Below are 13,725 nucleotides of genomic sequence, written 5' to 3' on the forward strand. Positions count from 1 at the left end.
CAGGAGGTGTGCCAGGGAATAACAGATCTGTTCCACCAAGCAATTGGTACCAGAACTCAGATAAAGACCCTAAGATCTTGGCCTCTGACTTACAAGTGTTTTCCCTTGGAGAGGGTTTAAGGCAACAGACATGGACAAGGTGTCAGGAGAATCAAGGCAAGTAGCTGTAGTTGCAGCAGCACTTCTGCTGAGAGAATGAAGAGGCAAAACCCACAGAGCCCTGGCTTTGATGGCCCTCCACTAACACTTTGTATGTGAGGAGAAATGAACAATCAAAACCCAGCTTGCAGAACTTCAAGAGGGCTGAGAGAAGGTACTATTTTATTAAAGTAAATTTTAAAGTAATAGCATAAAAATTAAGACAAAACAGAAAAAAAAGTTCTGTAACCAGTAAGCCATTTATCATAGCACAATGGAGCCAGACTCTGCTTTATCTTGGTCTGTGGCCATTGCAGCTTGGAGACCCCAATTTGATTGTAGGTACAGGCTCAGCTAATCTTCACAATCCTTCAGGAAAAGAAAAATGACAACAGCAAGGAGCTGCTGTCCCAAGGTCAGGCACCTCCTGGCAGTGGCCATGTTCACTCTAAGGAAGAATCTGTGCCTATTGTCCTGTGCCCTCTGCTATTAGTGATCTCAGGGACAGAAGGACTGGCAAAATGTTGATGCCAGAGCTGTCTCTGTCCCAGGCTCACCCAGTGTAGAGGTCTGGCATAAAGTACAATTTTCCCTGTGTTTAGTGCAAATAACCAGGAAAGAGCAGACAATGAGCAGACCCAGTTGCTCTCCCTGGGACTGGCTCCCAATTAGTAAAGAGTAGTGAAGATTGTCCCTTTCTCAGTTTGGTTCCCCACTTCCTTCCAGCAAAGAGGTCTCATGGCAGGGTCAAGAAATGTTCCCAGCAGCGATTTAGAGCAGCAGTTGGTCCTGGAGCACCAGGAGCTCAGGAGTCTGTTCCGTATGTCTCACCAACTCCCTGCAAGGATCAGAGATTACAGTTCTCTGCCAGAAACTCTTCTTTCTGCCCCTTCCAAATACATAAAATCCTTTACCCAGGCAAGCTACTTCCTGTTACTCAAGACTATTTTTCCAGTGGCATGAGGTGTTTTGAATGAGAAATCTGCCCTCTGCAACTACACTTCCCACCAAGCACAGGGCTGTAGGGTTGAGCTCTGTCCTCAGCACTAGTCAAGCAACCAACTAAATCCTACTGGCCAAACAGATAATTTGATTCCTAGAGGGAGCTGTAACCGTGGCTGTCAGCACACTGGTCTCAGAAAACACCAACTCATTGAATGGGTTTTCTCACAACTGTAGGAATCCCAAAAGCCAAGAAGGAAGGATTTGATGGGAACAGGGCTGTTCCCTACACATCTTAGGAGGTAAATGCCAATGACTGCAACCCAAAAAGGAGGTGCAGTAGGAGCATGACAAGTAGTTGAACATATATTTTCCTCTCCAAGAGTAGTTACCCAGGAAACATGACAATATTTGTTTCTAGTGCTCTTCCCTGCAACAACTTTGAGGTAGGAATTAGCTTCTCTGACGAAGATAGTTTCCTTAGAACTGTGGTTCAAAATCCCTATTTGATGTGGACTTTCTACACCCTGTTTCAGAATCTCTGTGGAGTCAGAGGAGGAAGCAATTTTGCCTTTACCTTGCCTTCATTGATGCTTACCAGTTCATAATCCTCCACATATTTGTATTTCTTCTCCCGATAGTAGTATTTCTTCTTCATGCAATATAGAACAACAATGTCACACAGCACTGTTGCCTAGTGGAGATTGAAAGAGTTTAAGATGGGGATGCTCAGAACTGAGGCACTAATGCAGAATTGAGTCCAAGTGCAGACAGTGTCACTTACCACACCAAACAGTGCTAAGCCAGAGCCGATGTTAATCATGGTAGGAATTACATCAAATTTTCCTGCCTAGAAGACAGGTACAAGGCTGAGCATGCTTTTCAGCATCTCTGAAAGGCCTCACTACAAGACCTTCAGGAACTGTCACCCTACCTTTCCAAACACTATGATATCAAAGCGGATGCCATAAGCTTTGACAAGCGTCCGTGATTCAGTGCCATCACTATTCCTGTAGTATTTTGCAAACCTGCAGAAAAGATAGGTCAGAGCTTAACTGGAAATTGTGAGGTTGCTTATGTGATCATGCAACATCCAGGTGTGTTCCCCATCCTAAGTGGATGGGCTGAGCATTGGTACTTCCAGACACAAGCCCTGAGTGATGGAGATTTCATGCTGGCAAGCTCACATAGGAGAAAAGCCCAAAGCAGGTGAATTCAAGACAACAGTGAGCACCATAAAATGAGGAAACGTGCAAGGCATAGGAAGGGGAGAAAGCAGCTTTAGCAGGGGAGCAGGACTAACAGGAAGAAAGTCGGCTACACGAGAGAGGCAGGCAGGGGCTGCAGGGGACCAGGCAGCCGCGAGAGGGCAGGGCCGGGAGCACAAAGGCTGCTCCGTGTCCCGCACTGGGTGACAGCAGGCAAAAGACCGGGAAAAGGGATGAGAACAAACAAGTGAGATCAGACTTACTCTGCCACGTGGCTGACTAAGCCAGGAGGAAGCAGAGAAGAGGATGGAAGAGAAAAGGAAGGATTAGTAAGGGGCTGTACCAGAGTCTGAAATTAGCAAGAGCATTTCAGATCCAGCTGTGATATCCTCCAGATGGTCCAGACACCCCGATACCTCCTGGCTTGGCACCTCTCAAACACACATTTGTGCTCTGCACAGCTCCTCAGCAAATTCATCCAAGTTCCACCCAAAGATCCTCTGTCCTAAGCGAGATTTTGTGATTCCAGAAATAACAGCCCTGAGCTGTGTTTCCTTACAAACAGGAATCCAGCAAGGATCTTGGCAAGGTGGCCAATCTGTATTTAATATTACAGTCTGAGTCTGGATGCGACCAGCTGCCCTCTCTGTGCTAGTGTTTTACTGGAAGTGCTGGACCTAGCTGTACTGGCCAGAATGTGTATGTGGTGGTATATGCCAGGATACTCCTGGTGCACATATGGCTTTCAACTGACAGAGACACTTTTACAGGTTAGTTTTTCCCCCAAGAAGAGTGAAGGACATGCTTCAGTCTCCCAACCCCCTCAGTCCCCTCAAATTCTGGCCTATCAGCACACCCTGAGACAGTCAGTTGTCCCATTGCCACCTCATTCATCAAACAGCCACCAAAAAGCTGACAGAAATATTACTCAGGCACTGAGGTGCAGTGGAGCTTCACTGACCTCCCACCTCTGCTGTGGTTTGCACACAGTGAGGATCCCACCTGCTCTGTCTTGCAGCATCAAAAAAGCTCTCAAGGTTTCCTTCTGTTGCTGTCCAAGCCCCATCAAAATCCCCAAAGTACCACAACTGCCAGTGGCAGATGGAGCTGTGACACCAGGTGCCCTCCACAGCCACATTACCTGAAGTTGTAGCCAGGTGAGACGGTGTGGGCAGAGTCCTTGTTGTCGAGGCGCCGGAAGGAATATTTTGGCACACAGTGGGAAGCAGCCCTGTCCAGGTTGCAGTCCCAGTTGATCTGCAGTGCCATGACTCCACCCTGTCAAGTGGAGGAGAGGAGGTGATGGGCAGTCCAAAGTGAACAGCCAGCCCAGCACTAGGCTCTCTGCAGACCAGGACCTGATTTACTGGCTCTAATCCCAGGCTCAGTCCAACAATCCTTTCTGCTGCTACAGAACCTTGCACATAACCCCACCCAAACAAAGCAAGGCCAATTATTGGTTAAACAGAATTCACTCCAGTCCCTCTGGCCATCCTGCAGCTGATCTGTGTTCTGTGGCTCATGCCTCGAGGCAGAGGAGAAAATCCCCTACCACTCCTCTTCTAAAAACAGCTGAAGCCCAAGAGAAGTGTCTGCCAAATACCTCCACAGCCATTTCCTGGAAGTCCTGCCCTGCAGCTTCAACTATTTTCCCTAAACGGAAGATAGGGCAGAAGGGATCTGTCTGGGCGTCATAGATGCAGTTCTTGAGGTAGGTGGAGTTGATAGTGGGGAGGATGTTTCGCCTACAGGAGAACAGAAAGAGAAGAGTTCTTGCATCCCCTTTACTGCCCAGGAGACCAGACAGTGTGATGACCCTCTCACTATTTACTTGCTGAAGTTGAACTTGCGGTACCAAATGTTGTTCTTCACCAGAAGGGTGAAGTTCTCAGCTTCTTGCAGGAACGCGGGCCTACGAAACAAAAGGGAAACACAAACAGGACTCTGCAGAGTTCTTGGTGCTCATCTCTTCAGCTTTTCCCAAGAGCATGTCAGTGGGAGAAGCATCAGCTGTGTACCATGAGCCTGCTCTCCAGAGGGGCACTGTGGAGTAGGAAGACAGAGCATTCACCTGGGTATGTGATAGTCATCCTCCACGGGGCACCACGCAAAGACTTCACAGGTCTTAATGCTGTTGTTGTACGGAACACACTCCCCAGTCTGGATGCCTGGAAGGACACGTGCATGGAGGTACTACTGAGCAAAACCAGGCAGTTTTGACCTATGACATTCCATATGATGAGAGCAATTTTCCCAGAGGTGAAATGCCACTACCAAACCCCACACTATCTTCCATTGCAAGTTTAATTTCAGAGAAAGAAGCATCAGGTGCTTTTCCTGAGTCAAATCTTTGTCCATGTGAAATACTGCTTCACAGGGACTGAAGGCCATGAAAAAGCTTCACACGGTTTGCTAACTCACCAAAGCCCACATCTACCCAGCATCCATCCAACACAGTCTAAGTTCATCTGGTCTAAGTCCACCAGAAGAAAAATCTGAGCTTCCACTTCAGTTCTCTTACACATGAGAGAACGAGAACAAGGAGACTGAAGTGAAATGGTGCTTCCTTCACAGCAGGGAAGGCACAGCACAGAGGCACCACAACCCAGACTGAAAGGAGCTTTTGTAGCAGGTTTCTTACCACTGCTGTGGGTGCTGACATATCCTGGAATACAGTTGTTCTTCACCTCGCACTTTGTTTGATCGTCTGGGAGCTGGAGAGGAACAATAGTTACATAAAACTCTGAGAACCCTCTCCCCCACACTCCCAGCGACACAGAACAAGATTAGAGCAGATTCTGCACCTACCTCTGGGCAGCGGCCTTGGCTCTGGTTCAGTGTGAGTATCACATTGGTCATGACAAACACAGTGTTCTCACCCTGAGCATGCAAAACAAGAAGGAAACTTAAGAGTGACAGTCTGCAAAGAGCATTCAACCACTGCACCAAACATCTTTCTTGACAGAGCCCAGCAGAGGGGACTTGCCCTGGCCACTGCTGCTGCAGCACTAAAGGAGCAGATTCCTACACGTATCGCCTGGTGCTGCTGTGTTTAGCCAGAGGAAGGACTGTGGGACTGGCAGCTCCTTCTGTCCTCCCACTCGGCCCAAAGTTCCTCATTCATGTTACAAAAACAGAGCTCACAGAGCTCCTCAGGGCAGGTGCAGAAATAGAACTCCAGCTGCAAGTCCAAGCACAACTCCCACTCCTTCTTTTTGCAATATATCAGTTAGGAATTTGCCTGGCCCTGTTTCTTCAGGGAGCACTATTTTCATTACTTTACTTTCACTACTTTCAAATCTGTATGACTCCAGATCTGTCATCTGCTTCCGCTTCACTGATAAGCAAATATGACCACTCAGCCAAAATCTGGCTAAATCTGTCTTTTTTTTCTGCACCATATGTCATGCAGGCAGAGGGACCCATGACCAGCAGCTTGGCTGTGCCTGCCCAGCCCAAATGGCCCACACAGCACACATTCCCAGAGAGACAGTCAATCAGTAACAACAGCAATGCTTCCTGTTCAGTTCTGCATCAAGTGATTTGCAAGCAGTTCTTGTGGCTTCTGCCAACAACTAAACTTGGGGCTGTTTGCTTTAGAAAGCAATAAGAAAGATGACAGGTCGTTATTGTTGCAGCTTCTTCCTAATGCCTGCAAAATCCTCCTCTGTTGCAAGTCTTTGTGGGCAGGATGGACAGTGGGATCAGTGCACCCTCAGAGAAGGAAAGGCTCAAGAAGAACTTAAGAGTCCATTTGAGTACTCAAAGGGGATTACAAAAAGGAGGGAGGGGGACTTTTTACACAGGCAGATAGTGATAGGGTAAAGGGGAATATTTTTAAACTAAAAGAGAAGAGATTTGCATTAGATAGTAGGAATTCTTCACTCTGACAGTGGAGAGGCCCTGGCACAGGTTGCTCAGAGAAGCTGTGGCTGTCCCATCCCTAGAAGTGTTCAAGGCCAGGTTGGGCAGGGCTTGGAGTAACATGGAATAGTGGCCCTGCCCACAGCAGAAGGGTGGAACAAGATTATCTTCGTTGATTCCAAACAAGATTATCTTGGTTGATTTCAAACCCAAACCATTCTATTATTCTACACAAGCATACACACAGACACACTTTTCTTGGAACAAGCCTTCTCAGGGCGGGTGCTCAGCATTATCTGCAACAAAGCAAAGCTGCTTCATTCTCATCATGGCCACACTGGAGCCAAAGCTGCTCCCACTCGCAGTGGACTTTAGCAAAGCAGTTAGAAAACCCTCTTGTTAGGAAACCCTCTTTCTGCATGTGAAAGTGACTGATACCTGAGGAGGGATGACATAGTCAGCTACATCCCAGACCCTGGCTCCCAAAGTGGATGTGTTTGTCAGTGTTACTCCCTTCACCTTCGTGGTTACAGAACTGACCACAGAGTCTGTTTCCTGGTAGCCCTTTTCCCACAGAAAAACCCACCTGAAAGAGAAGGATTGCAAGAAACACTAAACACCACAAACAAAATTGCAAGGAACACTAAACACCATAAACAAGTTCAGGTTGGAATTTCTCCTTTTCCATGTTACCTGAAAGTGCCATTCCAGACAGTTTAACAGCTTTTCCATACAAAAGGGTCACAAGATTGGCAATCTCCTGTCTGATATTTGGGGTGATATTTTTTACTTTCAGACTGATTTGCAGGCTCTAATTCGCTTTTATGCTCAGCTCTGCTGGGGGAACGACAATCACCTCCTGAGAGGTCCCACTCTGAGGGGCCCATGGGCCATTCACTTAAAAACTGGACCTGGCCCTTGTGGGGTCCTTTCCAGCTCGGAATATTCTGTGATCCTGTCCACAATCCCAGTTAAGCAGTGCCTCCCCGTCCGTGTCACCGTTCGGGGAGCTCCGGGCCCCCCTCAGCCCCCGCCGCCCTCACGGAGCCGGTCCCGCGGGCCCCTGAGGGAGGGGCGGCTCCCGCCCACCGCCCGGGCTCCCCCTCAGGGCGGTCGGCCCGGGCAGCCGCGCCGCCGCCGCCCGCTCACCCGATCACATAGGCGAGGATGCCGAGCTGCACCGCGCGGTTGATGAGCCCCACTTTGCGGCTCCGGATCAGCACGATGCGCGGCGTGTCGTACTCGAAGAGGAAGCTGTGCAAAGCCCCGCACAGCACCATGGCGGCGGCCGGGACGGAGCCGTTCCGGGCCGGGCCGCGGCTGCCGCGGCCCCACAGCGCCCCGAGCCGCCCGCTGGGCGCTCCCGCAGCCCCGGGGCCCGCAGCAAACTGCCCGAGGCCAGCGGAGGCAGCGGCACCGGGCTTTCCACGGCTGTTTTCACAGAATTACAGAACCGATTAGGTTGGAAAGCACCTCTGAGATCATCGAGGCCGACCTGTTACTGAATACCACGTTGTCAAATAGACCACGCCAGTCTTTACTTAAACACTTCCAGGCTCGGTGATTGCAACACTTCCCTGGACAGCCCGTTGCAACATTTAATCACTCTTTCTGGGAATAAATTCTTCCTAATTCTTCCTAATGTCTACCTAAACCTACCCTGGCACAGCTTAAATCAGTGCAAGGACCAAGCAACTGCATGCAAAAGAGAGCAGAGCATATTGAAGACTGTCACCTTTCCATCCACAGTGACCAAATTCTTTATTTATCCTCTTGCAGAATTAATCTTTGCTATAAAAGCAAAGTTCATGTACCCTCCACCTTGTTCTGAGATACCCAACACAGTCCTTATTGTAGAAACGTCACTATAACCCTCATAAGACCAGATAAATCATCAGGAAGAGGTGAAGTCAACTGACAAAGTGGCAATGGGAATTTCAGGCAGTACAAAACTATTAAGACCCTTTAGTTCAGCTGTATATTAGTCAATAGGGATCCTCACCACTGGGTTCTGCACTTGACACAGCACAATAGGGATAATGATGGTAGATCAGCAGGTCTGGAGGAGGATTGTTTTTGTGTGTTGCCATCACCCACCCCAGTGAAACCGAATCGACACCTCACGAGTTGTTTCAACACCAACGCGCTCCTGCAGGCACGTACCCACCACAGCAAAGCAGCAATTTTTAGTTGACTCAAGAAAATACATCCTCTGGTCACAGAGTGCCCTTGCTCTGATAGCTTTAAAATCATGTTCTTCTAGACCAACTCTGAACTCCTGAGCACACTTCAGCATTCTGGACATCAGCATTTTCCATTCTCTGATCAGTAGAGAGTGGCAAGAACCATGGGAACCTTAACCAACTTCCAGTTCCTTATTCTATCAAAACACAGACTTTCCTGGTGCACAACTCACATCAGTTTATGTATTAATAATCTGATGTGAGCTTATTGGAACAAAGCATGGAAGAAAGTGATGCTTTCAATGTGAAAAAGAAAAGCTGGCAGTGCAGACAAAAATCATTATATTAAACAGAAAGACCTACTACACCACACAATGACACTAATATCCAAACTCTGATAACAACACCCATATGCCTTCTGTCTCAGAAGTCTCATATGCTGTCAGGACTCAAAGTGATGTATTTTTCTTGACTGGTATACTTGACTGATCTCTAAGCCCTGTTCACCTTCATTTAAATAAATAATTTGAATAAGAATTTGCTTAGCTGAAGGGTCAGTTCCAGGAGTGGCAGATACTCACAGATCCCTCTGTCATTGCTATTCAAAATTTGTTTTACAGTTGGCTGCCTGTTCAAGTACCAAAAGAGGAATCTGTTTAAGAGGATATGTCTGGTGTAAAAGCCAGCAGCTCAGTCTTCTGCTAGCTATCATCTCCAGGTATCCTGAAGATAGAGACACCTGAAGAAAAATTCATTTTCCTCCCTTTTTTTTGGGTTCAATCCCTGCTGCTCTGCCTTGCCATTTTGATGCCAACAAACCAGTGCAGAGCAAGCTTTTAATTGATTCCACTCTCTCCTGCACATCCCACTGCGAGCTAAGTTTGGGAGACTCTGAGTGGTTTAATCAGAGTTCCTGAGATCACGCGATCATTTGCTTCCCATTCACCAATATATGATTTGTATTCTCTGAAGGCAGTGAGTCACTCCACACACCACATTGTGACATGCTCTTCTATCTTCTTGCTTGCACAGACACGAAATGCCCTTTTTTTCTGTGTTGAATGGTTCCAGAGATATTTTTAATGGGCCAGCTTTTAGCCTGCCAGTCAGTCAGGTTTTATTTGAGTCTTCCCAACTCTTTCCAGGATCAGAGCTTTTTCTGTCCCTCAGGGTAGAAGTTATTTCCCATCTGCTCTTGGTGGTATAGAAAGAAGCCTTCTCTGTAGCAGCTTTGTGCTCAGAGCTGACCTGTTCAGAGCTGTCTTATCTCTGTCTAGAACCTGTGTTACATCTGCTCAGTTTGTAAACATATGAATTTTTTTTGTTTGTAGCTTCCAGATATATGTGCCCCTAACTGGGATCTGGGAATTAAGATGAATTCTTTACTCTTTGGATATTACCACCACCAAAACTTTATCTGTGTAAACTAATCCCTTTCACTCTATTTGAATCACACATCTCTTGTGCTATAACGATTTTACCCTAATATAAACCAGTATAGCTGAATAAGCAATTCTATTGACCAGTGCATGGGAAAAATAGTTTTGCTGAGAGGCTGTGTTCCGAAGCTTTCCTTATTTCCCTTGGTTCCTGGAGGATTAATAAGACTAAAAAATTATAGAAACTTTCCATTTGTCACTCAGGCAGATACAGTCCTGAATGCACAGCCTTTTTGAGTAAAGAATTTAAATTTACACAATTTTTTTCAGAGCACTACTACTCTTCAGAAAACATTGAGGAATGTTTGCACTTACGTGGTGGAATTAAATTTTGGGAAGTGAATATTGTGCTTATTGGCATGGCGAAATCTTCAGAACTCCTCAGAATTGCAGGCCAAAAAGAAGCATCAAATTAACCAGCTCCTTTTACTTAAATACATCAGTTAATGTTATGCCACTACACTATTATCTGGGAAGCTGTCAGTGGGAGGAATATGTTGCTAAGAATAACAGGGAGTTAGGTGGCTCAGGAGAGCAAGAAAGGTATGGGTGGTTTTCTTAGTTTTGGGTATCAGTTGTTCTCTCTATATTGCATTTGTTTGTGTGGGCCAAGCCTAAACCAAGTCTCTAATTCCAGCTGAAATATGAACAGCTTCTGATAAAAGTCTTGCTATAATAGTAGTGAGAATTTACACCATTTGACAGCTGCTGATTTCTACCCCATGAATTGGCAGTTTCACTGCTGGTCCCCACAGCCATGTGGTCATTTACACCAGAGCTGCACAGCTGCTAAAAGGGCAAGCATCAGGAATATTTGAATTTCCATCAAGACAGCCATTCCAAGGGGGAAAACCAATCTTCCAAGCAGTTATCCTTGCAAAGAACAGTGCTCCTAAGCAGGAAATATTTTTCCTACCATTGCATTTTGAGCAATGCCTTGCACCAGAGATGTGTGATGACAAGCAGCACATTAGCTGGATGATGTGTAGCTTCCATGAGGGACTTCTTGTGTCTTCTAAACCAAGTTAATGAATGAGATTTAATTGCAAACCAAATCAACCTTTGTGGATGCTACCTGAGCAGGAAAGTCACTGAATAGTTTCACTGTATAACACTCAAGACAATTAATCATGTATGTCAATTTTTAAATAACTAAAAATTAGTGAACCTATAATGGGAAACTCTTGATCATCATCCACTGGGGAGCATCTGGAACTTGATTCAAAGCTCTTCTGAAAACAGCCCTTCAGCCAGCTAACCCAACAACAGTGCCCTGCCTCAGGCAGAAGTGAACAATCCAAAATAAAAGAACCTTCTTGCCAACATGCAATTGTTCAGCTCCTGCCATAACTAACAGGAAGGAAAAGGAGGCCTCCTGTGTAGTTTATGAGATTTACCTTCCAAAGGAATTTGGTCAATGAAGACAATCATGGGTGTAACCAAAGCCCCACATTGCTACCTCAGTATCTCACCCACAGCTTCCTGGGCTCTGACCTTGGTATTGTTCTGGTAGAAAATAAACACTCAGCTTTGCTTTTTAGTGATTCCTCAATTTTTTCTTCTTCCCAATGGAACTTGTGAAGGAACTTTATACATCAGATGTTTGGACCAAATCTCTCATCCATTTTTTTTTGCTGCCTGTAGTGACCAACTCCTGGCATGTTAGAGGAAGGTTAGGGAACAAGGCAGAATGTGTCAACTGTGCAATGTAATTGAAAGCAAAACTCCCTCAGTAACATCCCAGCAGGAACCTACACAGGGTGACAATTCTAAATGACTGGCAGTCACTGAAACTTTATAACAAACCCTTAGGATTTCATTAACTCAGGAAGCTCATGCATATCTTTCCCGGATACTGTATGAACAATTACAGCCTTCCTGTTGTTGGACAAAGCTTTTTTCAGACCTTAACTCTGTCCACATGAGAAGGGAATGGAATTTGCTCTCAAGTGCTGAAAAACCTCAGCAGAAGGAGCTGTAGGAGGCATTGTGGGCACTAGAGGGGACCTGGCAGTGGAAAAAACTGCTCTGTTTCTGCAGAAAACCCCAAATTAGGGAGAAGATGAGATATAAATGTTGACACTTATATGTATCTTATATTTTATACATATGGGCTTGTAAATGAGCTAATGAAAGTGCTAATTGACCTGGTTTCTTATGCGTATATTTCAAAGTTGGTTGAGAGGAGCTAAAATTCATTACAATTCACTTCTTTAGAGTATCAATTCCATAATTTCAGTTGAAATTTTTTTTTTTCAGTTTCTAACTTTTTTTTTTTTTTTCATTCTTTGGCTGCTACAGACTAGAAATTGAATGTTTTTATCTTGGATATTGTACAGTCATGGGATTACAACAAAAGATGGCTATGAGGCCCTTCCATCCTAATCTCGGTCACACCAGCATTGTCTGTGTTATCTCAATAAGATTGATAACATTGAGGCTTTCATGATCTGTGTAGGGAGGATGATGAGATTGTTCTTTGGTCTGAGGAAGATCCCCAACAGCAGCCTGCAGCACAAAGCACAGACAACCAATCTACCCAGGGGGAAGTGAAATGAACCTCGATGTGATAAATGAACCCACAGAGAACTTCCACATTTTCTTGCAGAAGAAAACCCCACATTAGGAAACTTTTAAAATTATTATTATTTCAGTCCCTGATTAAAGCTCTCTTACGTTGATGCATTTTTCCTTGACATTTGAATTAATGAGCCAAATGTCTCCAGTGAATTCAAGATGAGCCTGAGACACCTAAAGCTGTTTCTATGGCAGCTGCATGATGGCACAAACTGAAGGCTATGACTTCACTGCAGGATCATACAGCAGGGCAGCTTGGTAGAAGTCAATTATCTGGGTATTATAATGAGTGTTAACAATATGGCTGTGAAGGAAAGAGCTGGTTTACATACATGAGATCTGTAAGTGCCTAGGCAGAGGGAGTACCTTAAAATTTCATGTCAATTAAATTTTGTTCAATGTATCTTGTATGTTGTCAATGTGTCTTTCTTTCAACACAAAAAAAAAAAAAGTAGGTATGTCTTTCACTTACTTAGGAAGGTTTTCTATGGATTCTACAGGGAACCCAGACCTTACATGTTTTTGACAGTTGCATTATAATTTACACATTGTCCTGTTTAAATTCTTGTAAAGATATAAGCTCTTACTCAAGGGTTTTTTGCCACTTAGAGACAGTTTCCACCTGTCCTCCTCAAATGTAAGATAGGCAACTTGACATTTCAGATTGTTACAGCTTTCTATAGGAGGAAGCTGCAGAAGGAACTACCCAAACCATGGTCCTGCCACACCTCATCAATCCTTATTTAGCCCTTTGCTTGGGTCAACAGTGCTTGTCATTGTTTGGGCTGAGAGTGAAGTAATTTCCTTCAAAATTTTATATTAAGTTTCATATCTGGGTCTGGTGATAGATTGAGAAATCAAGTGTTTCAGCTAGAAGCTTAATTCAACAACATAAGCCAATTAACCAAGGATGTAAAAGTGGGAAGAAATCTGAATTCTGAATATTGAACTGACATTACCTGAAGACTTGCCTGCATTGGTACAGTGTATTCTGCTGTAACTCAGATCCTTTTGTGAGCCACTTCCTTCACACTGGTACTTACTGAGCTGTTAACATAATTCTCTCCCTTCAGAGTCTGTGAGAAGTGGCTAGACAACTGTCTGGACAAAACAGAAAAGACAAATAAGCCCATAAGAATAAACCATGTCAACTTCTTTCTACCATTCTTGAACAAAACACACTCCAAGATGAAAGTCAGATGGACATTTTACGTAGGTGAGAGAATTTTTGAATGAGACACATCAGCTGGATCAAACTCAGCCTTGGTTTCACTTTCACAGCTTTTGGCTTTGAATTGATGCACACGAGAAGAGAATTTCTATTTTCCCATCCTAAATGACACAGACAATGTGGGGTGACATCCTGAACCTTCA

General features: G+C 45.2%; 1 protein-coding gene and 1 long non-coding RNA gene across 4 annotated transcripts in view; both read right to left on the reverse strand.

The window, feature by feature from the left end:
• Positions 1–304: 304 nt before the first annotated feature.
• P2RX4 (purinergic receptor P2X 4) lies at positions 305–7,662 on the reverse strand. Of its 3 annotated transcripts, XM_041719461.2 has the most exons (13): positions 7,302–7,661; positions 6,591–6,738; positions 5,097–5,168; positions 4,930–5,002; positions 4,360–4,456; positions 4,120–4,200; positions 3,892–4,033; positions 3,430–3,566; positions 2,552–2,563; positions 2,015–2,108; positions 1,865–1,930; positions 1,679–1,774; positions 305–976 (listed from the first exon to the last, which is right to left on the reverse strand). In XM_041719461.2, the coding sequence occupies exons 1-13, from the start codon at positions 7,430–7,432 to the stop codon at positions 944–946; spliced, it is 1,182 nt and encodes a 393-aa protein (XP_041575395.2). In that variant the 5' UTR covers positions 7,433–7,661; the 3' UTR covers positions 305–943. The 3 variants fall into 3 exon arrangements, with proteins under 3 accessions (XP_041575395.2, XP_002190123.6, XP_030141795.4); XM_002190087.7 differs by lacking the exon at positions 2,552–2,563 and having other exon boundaries at positions 7,302–7,658; XM_030285935.4 differs by lacking the exons at positions 305–976; positions 2,552–2,563 and having other exon boundaries at positions 984–1,774; positions 7,302–7,662.
• Positions 7,663–8,580: 918 nt separating this feature from the next.
• The window catches only part of LOC115497352 (uncharacterized), a 76,502-nt gene continuing 71,357 nt past the window's right edge, over positions 8,581–13,725 (reverse strand). Inside the window, exon 11 of the long non-coding RNA XR_012058440.1 lies at positions 8,581–13,452. This is a non-coding gene — a long non-coding RNA (uncharacterized lncRNA). The remainder of the gene's footprint in view (positions 13,453–13,725) is intronic.

This window comes from Taeniopygia guttata, chromosome 15, assembly GCF_048771995.1.
Source record: "Taeniopygia guttata chromosome 15, bTaeGut7.mat, whole genome shotgun sequence".
Taxonomy (NCBI): domain Eukaryota; kingdom Metazoa; phylum Chordata; class Aves; order Passeriformes; family Estrildidae; genus Taeniopygia; species Taeniopygia guttata.

Excerpts from the sequence above, each read along its gene's own strand:
- P2RX4 (XM_030285935.4), bottom strand. The coding sequence starts at position 7,432 with ATGGTGCTGTGCGGGGCTTTGCACAGCTTCCTCTTCGAGTACGACACG. Across the intron at positions 4,457-4,929 it reads TGTCAGCACCCACAGCAGTG|GCATCCAGACTGGGGAGTGT; the intron begins GTAAGAAACCTG and ends GTGTCCTTCCAG. Across the intron at positions 4,034-4,119 it reads CGCAAGTTCAACTTCAGCAA|GCGAAACATCCTCCCCACTA; the intron begins GTAAATAGTGAG and ends GTTCTCCTGTAG.